This window comes from Macrobrachium nipponense, chromosome 15, assembly GCF_015104395.2.
Source record: "Macrobrachium nipponense isolate FS-2020 chromosome 15, ASM1510439v2, whole genome shotgun sequence".
Taxonomy (NCBI): domain Eukaryota; kingdom Metazoa; phylum Arthropoda; class Malacostraca; order Decapoda; family Palaemonidae; genus Macrobrachium; species Macrobrachium nipponense.
Genome location: NC_087208.1, coordinates 39,918,426 through 39,932,527, shown reverse-complemented (window position 1 = coordinate 39,932,527; position 14,102 = coordinate 39,918,426). Strand labels below are relative to the sequence as shown.

Genomic DNA, 14,102 nt, shown 5'->3' with positions numbered 1-14,102 from the left:
AACAGAAAACAGAAATGCACCTGGAAAAACACATGGGAGGTTGGGACTTTCCCCACTTGAGCAATTGGCTGTCAGCTTAGAGTCAACTCTGAATTGGTCTCAAGAACAGATACCTGACCGAGTACCTCTTGCTGAGAACAAACCCCTCCTCGGGTCACTGCAATGCTTACTTCAATTTCTTTATTTTAAAATCCTTACAGTTTTCTATTTATATACGTATAAGAAGTTCTGTATTTCAGCTTCTGCACTTTTCATAAATGTTTATCTTAATCTTGAGGGCAGTTCTCATTTTGCCCCCAACACTAAGAGAAAGCCTTCCTCTTCATAAATGATCTAAACTGTCTTCAACACAAAGTAACATGCATACCTTTTCAAATGAAAACAATGAAACTACTTAAATCCTGGCACAAAACAATGAATGCTAAAAACCATGAAGAGCAAAGTTTTACCATTATTTCATACAATGATATCCTATCCAAAAATCTATGAACATAAAATAACTGAACACCTTAGAATAACCAGGGAGTGATGTTCAGAGTGAGAGTGTTAAATGCCAAAAAAATGTGAAAATTAGCAAAGCTACGAGTAAGGCATATTACTTGTTAGTGAAGAATTAGCCAAAACACTCTAGGGGTGTGTAGATTATAGGGATGCTTGTGCAAGGCTCTTGACATGTGAAGGTCACTTTAAATCCTGTAAATGGTGAAAACTTGGTTTGTTTGTTTGTTTTTATGGCATTTTTACTTTCCATGGAACCAGTGGTTATTAAGCAACGGGACCAACGGCTTTATGTGACTTCCAAACCATAGACCTTACCTTACAGACCTTACATCTTGTTCGGGTTGCCCCAGGTCCCTCAGTGTGAGGCACCTCTAATGTCTACCAGAGAGTTGTTAGTACATCTTCCGGTATATTTTGCATCTTCCAATCTTGGATGGTCTGGGATGCAGCTTAGATATTTGTCGAGCTTATTCTTAAACACATCTACGCTCACTCCTGATATATTCCTCAGATGAGCTGGCAACGCATTGAATAGACGCTGCATTATCGATGCTGGTGCGTAGTGGATTAATGTCCTGTGTGCTTTCCTTATTTTTCCTGGTATAGTTTTGGGCACTATTAATCTACCTCTGCTTGCTCTTTCTGATATTTTTAGCTCCATGATGTTTTCGGCTATTACTTCTGTCTGTTTCCATGCCTGAATTATCATGTGGCGTTCTCTTCTCCTTTCTAGACTATATAATTTTAAGGTTTGTAGTCTTTCCCAGTAGTCAAGATCCTTAACTTCTTCTATTCTAGCTGTAAAGGACCTTTGTACACTCTCTATTTGTGCAATATCCTTTTGATAGTGTGGGTACCATATCATATTGCAATATTCAAGTGGACTACGAATATATGTTTTATAAAGCATAATCATGTGTTCAGCTTTTCTTGTTTTGAAGTGCCGTAACAACATTCCCATTTTTGCTTTACATTTTGCCAGTAGAATTGCTATTTGATCATTGCATAACATGCTCCTATTCATCATCACACCAAGGTCTTTAACTGCTTCCTTATTTGTGATTGTCTCATTATTAGGTCCTCTACGTATATGCATATAGCTTTCCTTCTCTGTCTCCGTAATTTATTGATTCAAATTTATCAGAGTTAAATACCATCCTATTTACCTCTGCCCAATCATATACTTTGTTAAGGTCTATTTGTAGCGCGTTCCTATCTTCATCACAAGTAATTTCTCTACTTATTCTTGTGTCATCGGCGAAACTACTCACTACCGAGTCCTTAACATTACTGTCTATGTCTGCAATCATAATAACAAACATTAATGCAGCTAACACCGTACCTTGTGGCACACCGGATATTACCTTAGCTTCATCCGATTTCTCATCGTTTGCAATAACTATCTGTTTTCTGTTGTGTAAAAATTCTTTTAACCATCTTCCTACTTTATCCACTATATTATGTTTTCTAATTTTCTTCGCTAATATATTATGATCTACCTTGTCAAAAGCTTTTACAAAGTCTAGATAAACCACATCTGTTTCATTTCCGCTTTTCATATATTTGTATATGTTCTCACGGTGGACTAACAGTTGGGTTTGTGTACTTTTTCCGGGTACAAAACCAGGTTGTCCTATATTAAACAAATTATTTTTTATTAAATGTTTCATAATATTTTTCTTCATTACCCTTTCATACACTTTCATAATATGTGATGTTAGACTCACAGGCCTATAATTACTTGCCTCTAGTCTTGATCCACTTTTGAAAGTAGGAGTAATATATGCTAATTTGTGCTCATCATAAATCTTGCCTGTATCTATACTTTGTCTTAATAATATTGCAAGTGGCTTTGCGATAGAATGAACTACTTTGTTTAACAAAACAGCAGGGACACCATCAGGCCCTGCTGCAGCTCCATTTTTAATTTCATTAATAGCCTGCACAATATCAGCTTCATTAATATCTATGTCTGCTAAATATTCACTATTTTCATCCCTTACTTCTATATCGTTATCTTCATTATCAATTCTAGGGGTGATTCTCTCTTAGATCGTTATGCCAATATGTTGCATATTTCCTTTTTTTCATTCGTTAATCTCCCCTAAATTCTTAGAGGGCCTATTTCTATTCTTCTTTTATTCATCTTTTTTGCATACGAGTATAATAATTTCAGGTTTTGCTTGATATTTACTAGGGTTTTTTCTTCCAAGTCTCGTTTTTCATTTTCTTTTGATTGTATAATCTTTTGTTCTGCATTTTCTATCTTACTTTATAGTTCGATCACTTTCCATGCATTTTTTTCTTTTGCAAGATCTTTTTTCCACTTTCTGATTTTCTGGAACAAGATCCTTCTGTCTCTTGGTATGCATGACTGATGTTTACTTTTCTTCTTCGGTATATATTTATCCACTATTTTCTCTAATATTGAATATAATATCTCTGTATTTACCTTTATATCATCACTTACGAAAATGTTATCTCAATCTTTGTTTCATTCTTCATTTATTTCTGACCATTTTATATTTTTACTGTAGAAGCTGTATTTTCCATATCCTTCCCACTTTTTCATTTCTTGCTTATCTCTGTTTTCACTTGCTTTGGAATGGACTGTTAATTCTATGACATTATGGTCTGAAATACTCGCATTATAAACTGTTATTTCTTTAACATAATTCACCTCGTTCACATATACTAGGTCTAAAGTATTTTCCTTTCTTGTTGGCTGGTGATTTATTTGTTGAATGTTGTATTCTAGTAGCATATCTAATAGCTTTTCGAATTGCCTCTTATCTTCTGCACTACTATTACTCTCTTTTTTATATGTATAAATACAACCACAATCTCCTATTCGTTCTTTTCAGTCTACAAAAGGAAAGTTTAAAAGTCTCCGGATAGGAGAATAGTCCGTCCCTTGTGATTTCTCATATATCATCCAATTTTTCTATTATTATGTCAAACTCTTTAGTATTAGGGGGTCTATATATTACTATTTATAGACCCGAGAGTGAACTTCCATCACCAGATGTACACATCTCTAGCCCCTCAGTGGAATGCCCGAGAGTAGAACTCGCTGCAACCAAGGTGGCAGGCCAAGACCATACCGATCACACCACTCAGGCACTGTGAAAACTTGGTATACCATAGCTACGGAGACATTGTGAAAATTTTGACGAATTACTTGGTGGAACTTGCTTATTTATTAGAAAAGTATTAAGGTCTCTTGTGCCTAGAACCAACTAAGAAAAAGCCCTATTTGTTTAACCTAATCTTAAACAGGTTTTTGACTCTCAAAGGAAAACAAACCCCTTCATCAGAGCCCTACATAAGATATTTCTGAATTGAATTTTTACATAAAACAACTTAGTAATGGTCGAATACAGTAAAGAAGTTCTTAGTAACTGGGATGTCCAATAAAAAAAATTCTTTTTACAACAAAAGGCCTGATAATTATCTGGTGCTCTACCTTAAAAAAAAATGTTCCAAAATATGGAACCATCAAGAGAGAAGCATACCTATACATATATGAAATATCAATCAAAATAAATCCTAAGCATTGGCAGTATTAATTCCTAATTCACAGACAACACAGTCAACTCATTGTAAAAAAAAAAAAAAAAAAAAAAAAAAAACACACACACACAAGTTACACCTCTCTTAAAAGTAGCCCCTGTCATCTGGATTAAATTGTTCCTGTAACTTCATCAAAATCCCTTTCTTTTACCACATTCTTCATGAGATTACTTATTTAGTCCTATCCCAAAAATATCAACAACTACCTTCACAAGCCAGCAGTGTCTTGAAATATGTGGAGGCAACATGACAATACTGCTCTTGTTAACATACTGTTCTGTATTTACATGATTAATTTTCGATCAACTGATTTCTAATGTTTGGCAAGGTGCATTATTGTCATGGGGAACTTTGTAAATATTTAAGAAAATTTCAACGGTGCTGGCTTTACGTCCGTCAGCCCGTGTCCTGTTTACCAGCGGTTCAAGGTCACTTCACCGCGATGATGTCCACGATCCACATACGTGGGCATATGCCGTCGTGATACGTGAATGTGTGACCCCAGCATTAGGGAGAAAGGATACCCCTGAGGTCTCTTTCGACCTTCGTTATGACTAAGATCTAGTACTTCTCTCTCTTTAGACTTTGGTTATGGCAGGGTTTTATAATGACCTGAAGAGTCGTCTTAAAAATATTAATAATAAATTAATAATTATATTTATAGTTATAATGATAATAATGATTTTTTATTCGGAATGCCCAAATTTTTACGTACCTAGTTTACAAAGATATAATTATCCTATAAAGCAAGGTTCTGCTAAATAGAATTGATTATATATAGAGAGTGCTATGGGACAGAAAAGTAAACTAATCAATGAACATACGACATTATTGTGGCTAGCTGACAGGTCAACATCATAGTAAAAAAAATAATCAGACAATGCAATGACCTTAGATCGTAACAGAATAAATATTACACAAATATTCAGGGGTAACAATGTTAAATTTGTCTGAAAACTTGGAAATCTTCGAGTCCGTTTGTCAAATCAGACAAATTTCTAAAGGGGAAACAAGACTAAAAAGAAAACCCTTTACATTCGAAAATCGTCAGTCAAAAGGATGGGATAAAGTGAACTCTCGGAAATATTAAATTTGAATATTTTCATACTAAAATATGTATACATAACATGGGTTTATGAGTTATCCAGTTTAATTTGTATTTTCATGACAGTTTCTTATTTGGTTTTAGGCTTGTTACCCTTTTGAAAATTCTAGACATCGACGCTATGGACATCTATTGGCGATTATAGTAACTAAAAATAGATAAAACGAGCAAAAAGTGAGTAACTGACAACTTTTTTGTTTACGCCAAAGATATAGCTTCGATTTCACGTAAGATGTACCGAATTTAACGGCAGGAATATAACTCAAGAATTATGAATTATATTCTCATTAATTTGCAGTCGAAAGGTAATAAATTGTTATTATGCAATGGATTAAATAAATCTAAATAAAAAGACTAATTAGAAACTGTTACATTTCAGGCTCAAACCAAAAAATAACTATTGTATATACTTTTGAATTCTAAAATATATAATTACTTATTGTCACTCCTCTTAATAAGATACAGTAAATAGAGTAATAACTGTTATTGCTTGTACCAATGAGCATTATTAAGGATGTAATTTATTTTAAAAGTTCGGAATGATAAAGATATTTTGCCAATGTTATCTGGTAGAACATCGACCGGACTCATTTGAAAAACTAATGCAAAATTAAAGTAAAATAACATAACATTTAGAAATTCGTTAATTATAAGTTATAAAAACAATAGACTGGGTCAGAATGAATAATAAAAATTCATAAACCCTGAAAAAAGTTAGACTGGACTAAGAAAATTAGACATTATTCCGAGCTTTGGTCAAAGTCGTCTTGTAAAGAAAGTTCGAGACATATTCCCAAAGGGGAAACAGACCTAAAGAATAAACAGTAATAATTACACCGACACAGATAATGAAGCAGCCTTAGATTGAAGGAAGGTTGAAATTTTGTAAGAAATGTTACATTGATCTTGTACGGATATAACTGAATCAGATAATTTACAGCCTTCATGTAAAATAATGATAAACAGAAAAGGGCAAGACGTTACAATTACTTCATATATTGTCTACGATTGTAATGGTATATGGGTAAGATATCTCTGCTTAATATACAATATTGATCACGAGATAGATTATAATTTATTAGCTATAAAAGCCAGTTGGTGGAAGTTACGGAAACTAGTTGGAGAATTATTAGAAAAAATAATAAACCGGCAACTTTTGAAAAGTACACAACTTCAACTTTTTTTTATATAAGAGTGTTTAGCTTAAAACATTCAAGATAGGGCGGATTGAAGCTAATATACTTAAAGTATCGACATTTCATAAAAAAAACTACATTTTAACCATTCCAATCGTTTTACCTCAGTTCCATATTTTTATATTAGGTCTGTTTCCCTCTAAAAAGTTCGTCTGCTCTTTCTTGTGAGCTTGTCATTTTCTCGAAAGTTCTATTGTCTCTATTTCCCCCTAAAAGTTAATTAAAAATATCACGTTTCATAAATGAATAATAATAATTTAAGTTATACTGTAAATAGTAATTTTACTGCCAATAACACCGAATCTCACTTAAAAGTAAGTAATGTTTGAGGATTGCTGCTAAAGATGTTTTGGTAACACGAAATAAGCAGACGATATGCTGACGATAAAGAAGAGACGAGAGATTCAATTTTTTGAAATATACAAAATAAATAAAGCAACTTAGGAGTTATTGCAAAGTAAAAAACTGAAATGAACCAAAGCTGTTTTTTTAATTCATATACATACATTCACTGAAACATACGTAAATATAATCAAAAGACGGGCCACGGGCTAGCAACGTCTTCCAAGGGCCCAGCTGAGAACCTGAAAGCTAAAACCTTCTGGAGCAATCTCCTTCAAAGGTTAAAAAGACATAGTTGTCAGGGTGCATCCCTTGAAAATGCTGTCTTCGAAAAGTGCCAGTGGTTTTGGCACAGATGTAAGAGTACATGCAGTACTTGGCATTTCTTGGTAGAGCCAGGCTTGACGTTGCTTAGTTGGTTACGTTGACCATGTATTTGTACGTAGTAAATTATTACAACCAGGGCTTAAAATCTCAAAGCAACACCTTCCGATTTTCCAGCGAACAATTTAGCAAGTATTAACGAATCTCAAGTGGGTTTATAATCTCAGGGTGACACATCAACTTTACTACAGATTTTCTGAAGAGTACAATGTAGCATGTATGTACGAGTCTCTCAAGGTACAATTATGAATTACGCGAAGAGTTTAGTCAATGAAGACGAACAGGAAAGGAAACTGGAAGGTCTCTAAAACACTTATCAATATCCGCGTGTTTGGTGTCAGATTTGTTCCTACGTAGGCGTTGAAATCACCGTTCGTTGTGCTGTGGGTCGTATCTGGTACATTGCTAAGTATTAAGTCTGCAAAACACATAGAATTCTCGACTTAAACGTGAATAGGTCGCTTTACTCCTTGTTGGCAACAAGTAGAACAGTGGCCATTGCGTTCAGTAACTTAAAAGACAAACGCTGACTCCAAAAAGAGGGGAAATGCTGGATAGCCAAAATAATGTTATCGCTTCGCAATTTTTTCACCTTTGACTCTTTTAGAGGCAATGGAAAAGTAAAAGTAACGCAGTCGATGAAAACAACACGCGGATATTTTACACAACGAACAAGAGAGGCTTCTTCATTCTCTGTCTTTAATTTCAGCTGGTATGGCACATAACAGTGTTGGTGACAGGTCACTCAACCCAATAATTATTGTTTCGTGTTTCGAACATTTCTCTAAATCCAAGGCAGCAGTGGATCATAAGATCTGCTTTCATTGCAAAATTTTCTTTAGAGATTAACGAATCCAACATATCTGAGTAAGGTAGGAATGAAATATTATTAAGAGCAAAAGACGGTAAAATTCTAAAATGATCTCGGTAAATTTCTTAAGTTATTTGGCCACTACTGCATTATATTAACCAGTAAAAAAATATTATTAATAAACGAAATCTGCGGAGCTCTCCTGTAGAATTACCTTAGCAAGCTTTAACTGTTAGTTACATTGACCTCCAAATACGTGACATGAAAGGCTATATTCTTACTCGAGTTTGATAAATCACAAAAAATCGAAACTAAAAAGAAAAAAAAAGCAAAATCCAGCGGGATTTTGTCAGTCAGACCAGCCAATCTTGAAATTTTGGATTAAATGGTAAAAATAAAATAGTAATAAAGTTTCTTTTTACTACTGGAATGAAATAAAGTATTATGATTACCAAGACATGCAATTTCCTCATTCCGAATGAAAAACGTAAAATTTCCGCGAAATAAAAAAGTTTTATACAGATACTGTTGGTAATTCTGGCTAATATTTTGTCAACATTGTTTTCACTTTATGTAGTGACCAACGCTCCTGTGATTTCATTCCATCAGACATTGATATGAATCTGATTACATTAAATACAGCAAGGCTTTGGTAGAAAGTTCAATCTTTAGTTTTTCCTGGAAGGTTACGAAAACCTTAGCTCTTGTAATTCATTGGTTTCTTATTTGGAGTTCTTTTAGGTTATCCATTTACCAAACGCATCCATGGCTTGACCACAGTCTCCTACAGTTAAAGATGATCATATGTTCAAATATCAGCTTTTACGAATGGCAGCCTCTAGTGAACTGACAGCAAGCACAAACCGTTTATTTTTTTCAAGCATTTACACAGAAGAAAACTTAAAAGAATCTAAGTATTGACACTCTTTGGTCCTTGCAACCGTGAATACAAACCTTTACCAATATCAAAAATGGTCTGAATGTAGGTATAATGTTACCGTGTGCTTTTTTCATCAAGATTAAAGTTGACAGTATATGAAATTATTTTCTCTGCCTCTTAAGTAGCCACTAAACAGTTGGATATTTGACTGAGGTAATATTTCTTTCGTGGAAAGCTTGTTGGTAATCCTGGATGCTTTTCATCTGAAGTCCCCGACTCCCGTGGCATTTTACATATTACCAGAGTATACTGTCGCGAATTCCTCGTGAATCTTGTAGCTTCCTTCCAAACAGCATGATTTAAACACTAATATATAACTATTAATAATACAATCATATTTAAGCCATTGAATTAATTTCATACAATTTTTTTCATGTGGGGTTTCTCTAGAAAACACAATAGTTCCCTGCTTGAACTTACAGACTCATCCATAGTTTTTTCAGGGCGTCGATAGATGGCCCTACTGGTCCTATATTTAGATAATATAACTAGACTAATCCAGTTTTGAGTAACAAATATACTACCTGCCGCTTGCCGGTGACATTTCGACACTTTAGGATAACAACGATTAAGTAGTTTGAATACAAAACTAGGCTTGACACTAGTTTCTGAACTAGCGAATGAGAGCTTGATATGCATAGAGGTTTTTGCCTTTAACGTATAGGATTAAATGTGAAAAATATTCGTAAATTATAATATTATGATATGATATGCATTTTATGTTTAGAAAGTGAAACATAATCTAGAATCAGTTGAAATTTCCATTTTGTTTAAACCTTCAGGATGATCATAATCACGTTTGGTTTCCTTGGCCTTAGTAACCTATGAGGGATCCAGTCAGAGAAAAGACGACCTTGATACGATGTAGGAGCTGAATCCTTCATACAGAGACCAAGTCCTTGATACAGGGATTTTGAATAGGATTATATGGTCCTGCAACTCCGCATCTAGCGTACCTATATGCTGAGCCTCGTGGAGGAGTACTGTCATCAAAGATTAAACCGAGGGAGAGGTCATCCTTGAGTTGGTCTAATTCTCTCATCTGGAGTCAGAGGCATTTTATCTGGTAGACAATCCGCCACCCCTTCCCCCCCTCGCTCTCTATTTTAAAATATCATCAAAAAATTCGTTACACTGGTAAAAATGATTTTTTTCTCGTTACTTTATCTGAGAACGCCAAACTAGTGTAATTTTTTCCCCAAATATATTAGATTTTGAACAACTTGAAATAAATCGACTTACTTTTTGGCAACCTTATTTTAGGTAGATTAAAATCTTTTGGAAAAGGAGAGAAGAAAGATAATAAATATTCATGAACATTGGAAAAGATTCGATATGTTTAAAAATCATCTTGACTATGAACGTCTAATTGTTAAAAATTGATAGCTTTATAAACATTATCCGCAATAACCTTTTTTTGCTTTTATTTCCAAACACGATATAAGATAACATTACAAACTAATGAAGTACAACGAAAAAATGTTAGCTTAGATTCTTTACACCAACACAAAAAAGGGACAAGGTTTACAATAACTAAACATTATCACAGTTCCGAGCGCAGAAATAATAGTGATACGAACAGCCAACACTTAATGGTACTTATTACTAGAGATCTGTGGATGGTGCGATTGTAGGCTACATGACCTCGCATTAAAAGGAAATGAGAGCTTATTCAACGTAGCCTCAGGTAGCTTTCAATTCGACTGGCGGCAGCTGTCTGCTCAAGGAAATGGATTTTTACGATTCGTTCTTCTCGTTAAGTTTGATCTGGCTGGAGTTTTGCTCACTTTCTTTGGATTTCTTTCGTTCTCGACTGATTTCAATTTTGGATTTTCCATCTGTATAGTTTTATTTTCAGGATTTCGTGTATTCCGTGGGGTTTCTACGCATTATCGGTCTCTCTTATCTCTTATTTCTCTAGTTTTACTCCGTTTTCAACTTTTTTTTTTTCTCTAACAATCCTCTCATCCACCATCGTAAACCTAGACTCATGTTTTGACTTACGATGGCATTTCCATAATTTTGCATTATACGTATGATCATATAACATCTACACGAGACCCCGTGAATCTATAAAACGTCTCTTGTTCAGTTCGCCCTGACCATATGACTTTCTCTGAGGTCATTTCTAAGGTTCACCAACTAATGAAAGTCAAGGTCTTCGGGTATGAAGACACGCCCATACGTTACCAGCGTGTACCGACTACCCTCAACGTACGATACACCGCGGCCTTGATCTCTTTGAATGATTTCGGTCGTAAATTTGAATGAAAATGTCAGACTTATACTTGCTTAGTGGTCAGTACGTCGTATCAGTAGTAGCCTGGGGCTGATAAAGGGCTTGAATATATAGAAAAAAAGTACTTGTTTCACTTCGAATATTTTCTCTTGTGCCCAGAGGACATCTGTTCGATGGGGTCACAGAAATTAGCGTTTTTGTTTTTTTAGTTCCCGAAGTGGCCTCTAGACCGGCCCTCCTGCTCGAGTTGCTTCGTCGAAGTTGCCATGATAGACTCCTGAAACAGAGTTTCGACTTGAAAAATGACTGTTCAGAAAATTTTTTTATTTACTGTTTAAGAGCATCTAAAATATATCTATCGAAACTTTAAGGCTGGCCAGGAAAACGTCTTTACTTTGAATTTGTTTTGAATCATGAAATAGATTCAAGTATTTCCGAGAAGTATACATTTCCTTGTGATTATTTTCTATTTGTTGTCATTTTCCTGCTTAATTGAATTATATCAATTAGGTCTGAACTCTACGTTATTCGTTTTAACCTATCAGATATTTATCCCATAAACTTACGTTAAGAGAATAACCCATGATTTTCGAAGAGGCTAACATTAGCACAAGTCATATAAGTTCAATGACCAAGAGATAATTCCTTTCCTAATGCTATTTATGAATAATTGGTACTTTATGTATAACGAAATGGAAAACCACATTTGATTTATTTTCCTACGTAAAATTAAAATGTTTTGAATATAACGATTGCTGTGATTCATCTCTGCGTGGAAATGAAGCTACAGAAATATATAGGATCTGAATTTCCAAAGGTCACTGAGCACTAGGATCTAAATATTACCCACGGCTACCTTCTGCTCGTTACAAGACTTGTAGACAGTCATGTTACATTAAAATGATTATCTTGATTTCATATTATGATGAAAACATAACTTGACGTGAAGATTTCAAGGTATGCGAAATAATTACGGTATACTGAATACAGATGTGCTGTTACGTTGTTATTGCTAGTTATTTAGTTGTAGCATTTTTCCTTTGTACAGGTAGCACGTTACACTTATAATTACATGAATACACTTCTATCATGTGGTTGAGTGGCTGTGATACATGTACGTTTTCATATTTTGTTAAATAGTGTTTACATTCCGTACCTTAGAAATTCCTCTTAAAATTTTCCAGTGAAAATATCTTGGTTATAGATCCAGGTCACGATTTCATGTCTGTATGAAGAACCCTATTGAAAGGGTCAGGTTCAAAAGAAAACTCAGTAATCATCTTGCAAATAAATTATTTACTTAAATATATTCGAAAAGAACACAGTGTCGGAAGAGCAATCGATTCAACATCTCTCCTTTTTTACTTGGATTCGTTGGAGTCGGGAGCGAAGTAGGACCTCCTTGGAGGGGGAGCGTATCTGGGAGCCTCGGCGGATTCGACTGACTCCGAGGAATCGGGGAATTGGGCCTCTCCTTCGTAGGTGACTTCGGCGATGTAACCGTCGTCGCCATCGACGTGGAAGGCCACCTTCTGCAGGCGACCGTCGGGGAGCTGGACGTAGTAGGATCCCTGGGTGTCGTCGCCGTCGCGGGCCTCCTGGTGTCCGAATTCGTTGCTGGAGGGATCGTGGTCGACGGCCCAGTTGAAGTTGTACTTGACCTCGCCGGACTCGAAGGATTCCTCGGGACTCGAGGATGACTGGAATAGAGAAAATGGAGTGATAGGATACTTGAGGATGAAGGATTCTGGATATGGGTGAGAGCAGTCCTTTGATTCATTATTTGGAAAGGAATTTAAACCAATGGACAGGGACTCACCTCAGGGACTCCGTAGGAGAAGGTTGGGCGCTTGTCAGCAGCGGCCAGAGCCACGAGACCGAGGAAAAGGAGGACCTGGAATAGAAGTAGAAATAGAAAAAAATAAATAGAAAAAATAGAAACACATGTATGACAATATAGAAAACATGGGAAGGAGAGGTACAGATTGAGATATGCCAAATGTGAACGAATGAAGAACTGTAGAGATACAGAAGAAAAGGAGGACCTAGAATAGAAATAGAAACAGCGATAATAGAAATAGAGATATACGATAATATAGAATACACGAGGAGAGGTACCAATTGAGAGATGAAGGGAAAGAGAAAAAGAATAAAATATATGAAAATAGTAAGACAGAGGTACTGGAATACAGAAAATGTAAAACTATAAATATGGCCTTCGTAATTAATACTCATACTTAGTACTACTCATCCTAACAACAAGGATCAAATAAAAAGGACGCAAATTCAATACGTTCATATACTCTTAGTTATAAGTTGTAGCAAAATGATCGAACAGAAACATAACATAAATTCAGTACATCAGATAAATTAAACCTAGTTAAAATCTACAGTCAAATAGAGCCTTGTTTCACCAACGAAAGTTAGAATAATTACGCTATATTTTATTAGAAATATTTTCGTGTACTGTTTACTTTTATTTACTTTTTACATTTTAATTCTAATTAGTAAATGATATGCATGCTATCATAAAATCACTGTATCTTTAACTCAACGCAAAACACCTTTTTTCAGACCTTTTTAGTCTCTTCCCCTTTCCTAATCACGCCCCCCTCAACAAGAACAACAACAACAAAAACCACAACAACAACAAGTAGTTTGTAGACTTACTACTCGCCGAGTAAGCGAAAATATTTTCACCTTCTCACTGAGTAGATATAGTTTACATAAGTAAAGTCACAGAGGTATTTGTTTTACTTTATATAAAGTTTCAGTTGTTCTCAGTAAAATTATCTTATCCTTAACTTCACTTTCTTTAAATTGCAAAGTCTAATCTAGAGATCGTAGGCAAGAACCTCTACAACATTCAGACCAACCATCTATACTAGAACCTCAGCCAAAAACAAACCTTGGCGTTCATGTTGAGTGTTTCAGCTGCTCTCAGGGAACTAACTAATGATGCCCATAGCTTGGCCACTCCTTTTATACGGCTCCGAATCACTCACTTTCGC

At 35.1% G+C, this 14,102-nt stretch overlaps 1 protein-coding gene across 1 annotated transcript; it reads right to left on the bottom strand.

The window, feature by feature from the left end:
* Positions 1 to 12,367: 12,367 nt before the first annotated feature.
* LOC135226834 (pro-resilin-like) lies at positions 12,368 to 14,068 on the bottom strand. The gene is made up of 3 exons (XM_064266526.1): positions 14,000 to 14,068; positions 12,911 to 12,985; positions 12,368 to 12,791 (listed from the first exon to the last, which is right to left on the bottom strand). The coding sequence occupies exons 1-3, from the start codon at positions 14,009 to 14,011 to the stop codon at positions 12,453 to 12,455; spliced, it is 426 nt and encodes a 141-aa protein (XP_064122596.1). The 5' UTR covers positions 14,012 to 14,068; the 3' UTR covers positions 12,368 to 12,452.
* Between the last annotated feature and the right edge of the window lie 34 nt (positions 14,069 to 14,102).